Consider the following 10,417-nt stretch of genomic DNA (forward strand, 5'->3'; position numbering starts at 1 on the left):
TTTTACTATAAAGTGGAACCATACGCCTACTTAAGAATGACAGTAAAGTCAAACAATATTTTACTTTTGATGTTCTAATTTCCCAGTACTGTACAATGATCGTTCTCCTTCCACCGCTCATTGCGGGTGATATGCAATGCCAGTCTTCAAAAAATGACGTCACGCACATTCTGGCATTTCATTGGGTGATGGTGACATAATGCCATTTACCCTACCTTTAGCAAAACGAAGTAGAAATACGGTACCGTATCTCTAGCCATGGCGTAATTTTTTCTATGTACCCTTTAGCTGACTGAGCTAAACTGAACTCACATTTGTTAATGAATGTACATTTAACCAGAATCAATAAATTTATGTGACTGTTAATGCAATTTCATTAAAGTATGACTGCACATGCGTTATTTATTTCACGTAAATACTCGTTTAGGCCTACTGATTTGTTTACATTGATGTAATAACATCCACTTCCCATTGGCATTAGGTTAGGCCTAGGCCCCTAGCAATAAATAACATTAACAATACATTTTTAGAAAACTAATATAAGATTGCTAGACATATTCCAAGTGAAACAGTATCGACGGCCAATCACTAGTAGAAGGCTTAATACTACTACTACTACTAGGCCTACATACATACAGTGTAGCCTAATTCGACAGCTGCTGTCTGTCTGCTTGTGGGCGAAAATGTGTCTGGATCATGATGATGGTTAGTTGGTGATGGAATATGCAGGGCCAAGCCTAACCTAGCATAAATAGGCCTAAGCTTAGCCGGTTTTGACAGTATTACTGTTGGAAACAAACATAAAAATAACTTTACTTACAGCCATTACAACCTCAAATGGATACTTATAAACCCTTACTGGGGACTGGTACGTTTGAACCATGATGTGGAAGTGGCAAGTATATATAAATCACAGTTAAAATTCCTGCCCTACTCGGCAGCCAGCCACCGATTCTGAAGCTCTATAAAACTGGTAAAAATAATAACCACCTTGATGATGAGCAAGTGTACATAACACTGCGCATATGCAGAAGCCTAGACAGCGGGGGCGCCATTCATTTTTCATATGACGTCACAACATGAGCGTGATCAATTACGGAAGTAAATCTGATCAAGATCATATGATATGAATATGATCAGACAACCCCCATTGTAGATGGAGATATCAGGGAGTACATTTTGTTAGTACTTGTCTGTTAATAAACAGAGGGCTAGAAGTTGATTGCCTAACCCATGACCTGCCTGAGATAACTTTTGATTTTGCAAGACACGCACAGGGAAGATTGTTGCATTTTTTGTAAGTTGATATATCATCAGTAAAATACTGTAATTTTAAACACTTTATCTTCATTGAATTTTAATATCAATTGTAAGTGCAAAAAATCATTGACCACTTGACCTAAGCTAAGCAATGTTTTGCATATTTGTATCTGATTGTTTTGAATTATTTGCATATCTGTTTCTGATTGATTGAATATTTTTTCTGATTGATTTAGTATATTTGCATATTATTGTTCTGATTGGTTGAATGTTTCACAGGGTACACAAGTTTATGTTTCTGCACCTGGATTAACATTTTAAATATATTTTGTGTACTATCAATATAAATACCAGGATAATTAAAATAGTCATTTACACAAATAATTACAAATAAATTAAACGGTTAAATGTTTAATGATAATTAAAAATATGATTTTTTATTCTATTTTGAGTAATGTTTAAAACCAATTATTTTTTATATCTGTTTATAATGTTGCATGGACAACTGGAGCAGACCTTTATGAAAACAAAAACATGAGATTTTCAAAGAAACAACTACTGTTCTCACTTCAAATACTACTTGTGTGGCTGAATGCAGGAAATGGACAGTCCCAAAAGATCCACAGAAAGGTGTGTTGCTTATACTGGGTTTTTTATCCTTTCAGTATTTCAGTACATTTTTACGGAGCAAACACCTCTCGTCCTAGAGTAATTTGTAACCCTGTAGCCTCTGTATACACAGAGAGTTAAAAATCATGTAGCAAAAATAGAAATAAGGATAGACATGCACACGACTTAGATTCCAGAGGTGTAGGTAAAAAAAGGAGACAGTACATAAGCAACTAGGAGGTAGATGGATGGACACACCGTCAAAAAAGTGTTTATTTTAATTTTGGTCTTTAGATTTTTGCAGATGTCACCAGCAACAAACTGACCAGAGAGCATGATGGGAGTTTTGGAATGTGGTCACTACATGGGTAAATATGCTATTTAATAAAAAAAAAATTGTAACTTAATATCAATAACAGTGTTTGTAAATTCTTATTTCAAACAGCTATAATTAAAATATTAACAGATTTTGTCAGATAAAACTGGAAAGTCACAAAGAGCATTAGGCCTATATTCTGTATTTGAACAGGAGCATATTTTATCTCATGAATTTCTTTCACCTACAACAGGATTGCCAAAGAAAGTCATGCAAAAAATCATGAATTCATTTTCAATGCAGATTTGGTGGAGGAAGGAAATCACAAACATATAGCTTCTGCGTTATATCCAACTCTTGGTCTGACATCTGACCTTGATCCAGTATATCAGGTGATTGCTTGAAGGAATATTTAAATTCTACTCCAATAATGAATATATATGGTAGTTGTTAACATTGATTTGTATATATAAATAGTAAACAGTAGAAATAGTTCTTGGATAAGGAACATGTGATGTATATAGTTTCGGGCATATAGCCTATCAAGTAATCAATCGTCTTAAAAATTCCCTGGACTGGGAATTGAACCAGATCACATCTGACTGTTTAAGGTGAGTGTCATTCCATTAGACCACAGGGACTCGATGGTACGCAGATACAATATACAACCTTGTACTATAACTTTTTTAATTTTTTGATTTCTTTGATTTTGAAAGTTTGTTTTAATTATTGTCCCATATCAGTTGAATATTTTGAAATAAAATTTTGGTAATAACAATGCAACTTATGTTAATGACCTTTTTTGCATTAGGAGTACCTGATGTTACAAGCTCAACTTATTGGGATTGATGGATTTCTGGTGGAGTGGGTAAGTTAAAAAAAATATTGGCGGGCTGTGCATCATCTAATACAAATATGTCTACTTTTGTAATTAATTTATTAATCAATATAAGGCTATGTTTATTGAATAAGTCGGACCATCGTCCAATTGAATCAGTCCTACTTTTAATTTATACATTGTATTAATGTCAAAATTGTGATCCAATGAAGGTATTCCTCTCAATGAATATATAATGTCATAGCATCATCCAATATACAGGGCTGGTGGAACGTTTTTCAAAGTTGGGGGGCCCACTTATAAGGTGAATGGGAATATGAATCATGCAGATCTGGAATCAAATATAGGGGGTGGGGTCAACATTTTTCTCAAAAACGAAAGGGGATCCAGGGGTCCTCACCCGGGAAAATGTTGATTTCTAAATGGCGGGAAATGACTTTTCTCAACTTTTGAGCTAGGTGTTTAATGACTTTGTTCTTCAAAATTTAAGGTTTTCCCCTCTTGAAAACGCTCAGGTAAACTTTCTCATTCTTATTACAGTAAATAGACCTGTTATGTGTGTACATAACATAAAAACATACATAAAAAAACGAGTAGTTGCATACCTATTCTTTTTTCAAATTGATAGGCTCCAAAGAAAAGGGGGTCCGGGGGTTCTTTTAAGTTCTTCAAAATTCAAGGTTTTCCTCTCTTGAAAAAGAAAAATGGGTCTGGGTTCCCCTGGGAAAATTTGATTTCCAGATGGTGGGAAATGAGCTTTCCTGACTTCTGAAATGTCTTTTAAGTGACCTTTTAAGTTCTTCAAAATTCAAGGTTTTCCCCTCTTGAAAAAGGTCAGGCAAATTTTTATCATTTTTTATTTTATGTGTGTATACATGTATAAACAAATGAGTAATTGCATGAATATTCTTTTTTCCATGAATTTATAAATCCCCCCCCAAAAAAAAGGGGTGGTCCGGGGGTTCTCCCCCGGGAATTTTAATTCTTAGATGGCGGGAAAGGAGCTTTCCAGACATTTGAAGTGTGTTTTAATGACTTTCATGTTCTTCAAAATTCTAATTTTCTTATTGTAACAAAAAAAAAAAAAAAAAAATCAGCTCACAAGTCCTGAAAAGGTAGGTCTAGAATTATTATTTTTTCTTTTTTTTTTTTTGTTGCCCAAGGGAGGGGTCAGGACCCATGATTCGCCAATGTGAATTGCAAGAAAATGTAACTCGGTCGGGGACTGGATAAACATTCTCTTTCCCATCCTTCTTTTCCTTCTTTTCTTGCATTTCCGATCATACAAAAATCTTTTTTTCTTGCATTTCTTTCTGATCATACAAAAATCTCCAGATTATATATTTTTTGCCAAAAAGTGGGGGGCCGAGCCCCCCGGTTCCACCGGCCATGATATATAGTAAGCTAAGGTTTAATGAGTATATTAATGTGGGGCCATCATTCAGTTTAAGAGAAAATCTACTTGCAATGGATATTGAAATATCAAACGATCATACTACTGGGGCCTAAGTTTAATGAACATATTAATGTCAGGCTATCATGTAGTTACTATTTAAAGCGGTTTTTGTGTCTTTGAGCAAGGCACTTTATCCCCTACATTGCTTCAATCTCCCAGCTCTATCAACTACCAGCAAATGCTGGGAGTAACCTTTGATGGACAGGGGAATATCAGCTCTCATCCGCTTCATGCTACATGAAACTGGGGATAAAAACTATCCCCTATGAGCCCTGTGGCTCAGAAGGAATTTTCTGACCATTGTCCAATAGAAGTACCCTATACCTTTAATGTCTGGCCCTTGCCCATAGGCATACTTTTAATTAAATAATGAATCAACCATCATCTCTGATAGAAGTAGAACATTTTAGTCACATATATGAGCTCATCTTATTGTAATATCTGATATCAGATGAATACAATTTTTTAAAAAGTGCAAAGATAATTATGTATTTGTGTATAAACGTTAAGACCCATTTTTTGCAGGGGTACAAAGGACACCCTAGCGATGTTGCTTTACAAAGCTATCAGTCTCTTGCAAGAAAGCACCAGCCATTCACACTAGGTGTCAATTGGTATGTTTGACCCTTCCTCTCAATCTCCTACCCATTTAATTTGGTAAATTTAGAAATAACAAAACAATGCACAAACTGTACTTATCTGTTCCATTTGTTTAGGTATATAGCTTCAGAACAAATCTGATATAGTTTGACACAATTTTATGTGTGTTCCTATTTGATTTAACTTTATTTTATCTTATGCTTAGGTGTGACCACTGGCTATATGAAACAATAAATAATCAATCAAGAACAGTGGTAAGTTTGGTATTCAGATAATGAGCCCCACCCTTCTTTTACAGACCTGGAATAATAGGATGAAACTTACAATATATTGGAAAGTTTATACCTCAACCATGGATTTTATAGCCCTATATGTTAGACATTTTACCAACGAAAATGCATGGGGTAAGGGATGGTTAACAGTGAACTCTAGAATTAGGCCTATAGCCTATAATTTCTTTTAAAATTCCAGACCAAACCCTTTCAAAATGTTACTGTGCTTGGGCAACAATCTACTTTAATAATAATAAAAATAAGTATTCAGGATAAGTTTATGTTATTAATTAGGCCTAAAAAATAAATTTTGTTTTCCCCTTTAATGCTGAAAATCGTATAGGAGGGGCGGGTAGAAAAAAGTTTTTTTTTTTTAGTTTTTTTTCTCCTGTCAAATTAACATATTAAATCACAATGCTTGCATTTAAGCCTCTCTCTGTTTTTCAAAGGTTATTCATCAAACTGAATAAAAATAACCTAAACTCAATATTTTGCAATGAATTTAGGCCTAGAATGGCGATACCTTACATCAGACACCAAATTTAGACAATTTTCATGTGCAAAATGTAGAAAAACAAAGATCACTTTTTAAAATTTGTGAACAAAAAAAAAAAAAAAAAAAAAAGTTTTTTCTAAAAACAAAAAAAAATGTTTTTTCTAAAAACGCCGCCCCTATTTTTCCGTGATCTAGGAGCAAGCGCTGGAGAGCAAACAAAAAATTTTTTTTTTTCTAAAGCCTTATTTTAAATTATATCTCAATTTCATTTCTTTAAATACCATATCATACATTTACTGTAGTAACTGATATAACATTGAGTACATCTTTTTATAGAATATATTATAAAAATGTTTTGTAGATTTTGAAAACATTTCATGACAACTTGCAGTATTTGATGGATACTTTATTTCAAGCAGGACCATCATTTTCCGTATTCCACAAAAAAAATCCAGTTATATATCTTTTCGGCGGAGGAATAACTTCAGATATATTACGAGGTAAGAAGGCATTGCATTGCATGCACTAATAATTTCACCTCTAGTCTTTGTTGATTATCTTCTCTACATACATGACAAATGATGATTGAGGGAAGTTTATCAACTTTGTCAATATAAATGGAGAAACTTGTGCATTAATGTATACAATCCACTAAGCACCGCCCCTTAGATGCTATTATAGACCATTCCACTAAGCACCACCCCTTAGGTGCTATTATTTGACATAAATGTTTGTATTTGTGGAACATGCTCTTATTCCTGCCCTCTTCTGATTGGTCAGTTGGTCAGTCTAGTTGACAATCTGTAAAGGTCCATTAACTATACTTATTAAACCAAAAGTAGTATTTTGGACTGCTGTACATGTTTTGCTTTCTTTTCAACAGAATTATTGTCCATGCCATTGGATTTAAAAGAAGGGATTGATAAACCAATTTGGATTGGCAATTACCTAAATTTTGCATCAGATAAGAAATGGGAAGAATGGGCCGACCTCTTAAATGGAACGTTTGGATGGGTGCCTCCAAGAAATACACCTACTCCCCCTGACATGTCTGAATGGGATTATTATGCTTCACTGGAGGATGTTAACCAGTACCAAGTAAATTAAATTTCTTCATTTCTTTCATTTTCATTATTTTAAAGATATCTTCTAATAGAAAGTTATATTTAATTGAAATATAATTAAATATTCAAGGCTTATCATTTGGTGTTTCTCTTGTATTTTTTCCAGAAATCCATCAACAAATTTGGTTCCAAATGTCTCAAGAAGAAGGAGTGTATCATGTGGGTGGGGTCAGCATCCCCGCAGTTTGATAATCGAGGGTGTGCAGGTTGGGGAGGAGAACTCAAGAAAATGGCGCAATGGGCAAACGACACTTCAACAGGGTAATTATGATCAAATGTGAAAATATTTTTGACAAATAACATTAATTGTGTTGAATAAAAGTAAATATAACCTGATTAACAATAAATAAGGATTCACATGGTAAATAAGATTCTTTTATATTAATTTTAATTGTTTCAGACTCAGTATTGACGTATTTGATGCCCAGTGGCGTTATTATATCAATCATGCTACCACAACAGAAACCATCCTCATCCCTACGCTCAATGACTTCTCCGAGGCTTCCGTCATCCTGGCAACCAACGAGACGGGCCTCCAGTCACTGTTCAGTGTATTATTCTTTGCAAGAGATTGGAAACAGAAATGTTACTATGGCAATGATGCATTACTGCTGTTTGGATTCTTGGATTGGTACAGGATTTACAAAGAAGCGCAGTTTTTAGGACGTATTCCTAATCTGAATGGTATGTGGAATAGTAATATGGGTTAAATACTTAGGTTTGGGGTTTAATTCTAATAATTAAATTTTTTAGCATTTTAAAATTTTGCTTTCTAGTATGTTTTAATAGTATTTATAGTATAAATTGAGTAAGGCCTTATGTTTGTGCCGATTTGCCGTCCAGACGCAAGCACAGCTCTGGAAGAAATATATCGTAGCACCATTCTTTTAAATATCTTATTATTACTAACATATTTCAAGCTCCTGTTTATGTCTATTAAAATATCATAAAAAACAATTTTACGAATCTACAAAATATTTGATGAGGAATTGTCACGCTACAAAAGCCACACATGTGAGAACAGTACAGTGAAACAACCAGAAGAGCATTCAGTATGTAGTAGCGTACCACTTCAGTGAGTGCGACTGGTATAAACATGTGTATGTTCACTAAATATCATGAAATAAAATATATTATAAAGTGACCATGTTAATCACAAAAATAAGTCAATAGTCTATGTGACGATTAAGGAATGTCTGCAGACTACATCCATCACATTTTAGCATGTATTGTATAATCTATTTTTACCATATTCTTTACCAGTAGGCATAGTATCTTTACCTGCTTTAACATTATAAACAAAATTATTAGTGGCTCATGTTCTTAATTTAAAAAGTAATTTGACTTCCATTTGCAATGGCTTTTCTAAAATTACAGTTAAAGACGAAGCAGTATTCAATGCTTTAGAATATCTGTCATGTAATTGTGTTTTTGTTCAATGTTATAAAGGTTTGCGGAATAGAGTTAAAATTAGACTTGCAGCACTTGGCCGACTGGGCTTCGCAGAATGATTATTTTCTGAACAGATCCATAGGGGAAGCTGGTCGTCGATGTCCAGTCCTCCCACCATCCTTAACATGTTAAAGAAGGAGCGGACTTAGGGGGACTGGCCCCGCACCCCGCCCCCCCCTTTTGGAAAGTTAAAAGAAAGAAAAATGGATCGCCCAAAATGCCTCGGAGGTTATTTTCGGGTGTCTAGAAAACGAACATTTCGCGCGGCATGCCCCCTGACCCCTGGGTGGTGTTATCTCCATCGGCCCCACTTTCAGCACCCTTTTCGGACATCTCTAAATCCACCCTTGTAGAGTGCTTTTTAGCTGGCAAAAAAGTGTAGTCAACAGCTTTTTTTTTTCTTTAGGAGTTGGGGAGGGTCATTCATGAGAATAATGTTCAGGCTAGTATTATTGTTGGCTTTTAAATCGTTCAAAAGATTGAAGAAAGGTGACAAGACAAAAGATGGTTCTCCAAGTCATTTACACTTATTTCATTCATCTTGCAAATAATCTGCACCAACCCTAGTACCTCACAGCCGAAGGCAGCCTTTCGCGAGTATCTTTAAAAATGATTTATTAAATAATCAGAAGCATTTAATACCATTTTCATATCATGGTTTGATTTTAATTTGTATATATTTTTTAAATGTTTAATCCAACTTTTTTTTTTTTGTTCTCTTGTTTTGCTATGTATGTCTTGAAGGTCCCAAATAATCTATTTTTTTTTCTTACAGCAACAGAAATCATACAAATTCTTAAAGAAACTGGGCAGTTGATCAGTCAGCAAAATATGGATAAAGCAAAAAATAGCCTCGGTAAAGCAAGGTAGGTCCTACAACCCGTCATAGTTGTATCACTCCTTGATGTACATAGAAGGAAGATATGACACTCTATTTAAAGCCATCAAACTGTGTATAAGTGCTGTATAGATTTAGTATTGGTTTATTGTAGAAGTAAGTTCAATTACAGTACAACCCCTCATTTACGAACCCCGATTTTACGAATTCCCGATTTTACGAACGTAAAATCATGTAATAGTTGTCATAAATAAAGTTCCTATTTCATGAACAAAACAAACACCCGTGTCAAGAATTAATCGTTAGGCGCGGGCTAGAGTTTATTCACTCGGTCTTAGACGGTTTGCTGTACACTATCAGCGATCTCTACTACAGATAGTGTGTTTTGAATACACCGACATTCAACACGACGATCATACTTTATGTCTGCAGCCGTGAGAAACTCTGCCCAATGCGTAACTTGTCGGCATATCGATAGGCGCATGATTTATTCATCTCAGAATACACCACCCTCATATCGTAATTTAATGAACCCCCTAATTATGAATGGAATTTATTTATCAAATCTAACTAACGTTAATCTACCATTTCATTATTTCCCCCATAAAATAAGACACTGACACCCACATTTTCTTTTTATAACTTTATATATAACAGGCGTAGAACAATCGTATTGCATACAAAAAAAAAAGTCCAAGCGCCGTGTCTACAGTCAATCAGCGCTCTTCTTTTAAAAAGTTGAGAACCCCTGGTTTCCGGGTTATTATGTACAGGGTATTTACATGACGACACAACCACATGGATCGAGTGAAAAACGTTGGTTACTCGCCCTGTTGCGGTGCCCGCTGGGCTGTGTTTCTTCGTAAGCTAGAAGATAAGTCATATTATTGCCTGAGAAAGAGAGAATAAAGTTTCTATACACATTAACAAGTATGGATAGTACTGTACATTATTATGATCGTTATTTTGAATTTCTTTCGAGCACAATTTGGAGTTTTGGCTCCAGTCCAACAAAATTTAAGTCCAGGCCTAGCCCAGCCCAGCCTAGCATATCGGTAGTGTAAATACATAGGAATTTCATACAACCCCGATTTTACGTACGAATGATTTTTACGAACACCTTTGGGCCCGTCCCGTACATAAATGAGGGGTTCTA

General features: G+C 34.9%; 2 protein-coding genes across 3 annotated transcripts in view; one reads left to right on the plus strand and one right to left on the minus strand.

Annotated features, from left to right (window-relative positions):
• Positions 1–1,001, minus strand: part of LOC117113285 (SEC14-like protein 5) — a 55,663-nt gene extending 54,662 nt beyond the window's left edge. For both annotated transcript variants that reach the window (XM_033256587.1, XM_033256586.1), the window contains exon 1: positions 821–1,001. In XM_033256587.1, coding sequence (XP_033112478.1) covers positions 821–883 — 63 coding nt within the window. In that variant the 5' untranslated portion in view covers positions 884–1,001. The remainder of the gene's footprint in view (positions 1–820) is intronic.
• A 96-nt stretch (positions 1,002–1,097) lies between these two features.
• The window catches only part of LOC117113287, a 19,899-nt gene continuing 10,579 nt past the window's right edge, over positions 1,098–10,417 (plus strand). Inside the window, exons 1-12 of the mRNA XM_033256588.1 lie at positions 1,098–1,297; positions 1,775–1,890; positions 2,164–2,237; positions 2,439–2,577; positions 2,997–3,053; positions 5,005–5,093; positions 5,285–5,333; positions 6,209–6,347; positions 6,731–6,945; positions 7,078–7,232; positions 7,372–7,655; positions 9,199–9,289. Of these exons, the coding sequence (XP_033112479.1) occupies positions 1,795–1,890; positions 2,164–2,237; positions 2,439–2,577; positions 2,997–3,053; positions 5,005–5,093; positions 5,285–5,333; positions 6,209–6,347; positions 6,731–6,945; positions 7,078–7,232; positions 7,372–7,655; positions 9,199–9,289 (1,388 nt within the window). The 5' untranslated portion in view covers positions 1,098–1,297; positions 1,775–1,794. The remainder of the gene's footprint in view (positions 1,298–1,774; positions 1,891–2,163; positions 2,238–2,438; positions 2,578–2,996; positions 3,054–5,004; positions 5,094–5,284; positions 5,334–6,208; positions 6,348–6,730; positions 6,946–7,077; positions 7,233–7,371; positions 7,656–9,198; positions 9,290–10,417) is intronic.

The sequence above is a fragment of the Anneissia japonica genome, unplaced genomic scaffold (assembly GCF_011630105.1).
Source record: "Anneissia japonica isolate Jap-2015-1 unplaced genomic scaffold, ASM1163010v1 scaffold4024_len430915_cov183, whole genome shotgun sequence".
In the NCBI taxonomy this organism is placed as follows: domain Eukaryota; kingdom Metazoa; phylum Echinodermata; class Crinoidea; order Comatulida; family Comatulidae; genus Anneissia; species Anneissia japonica.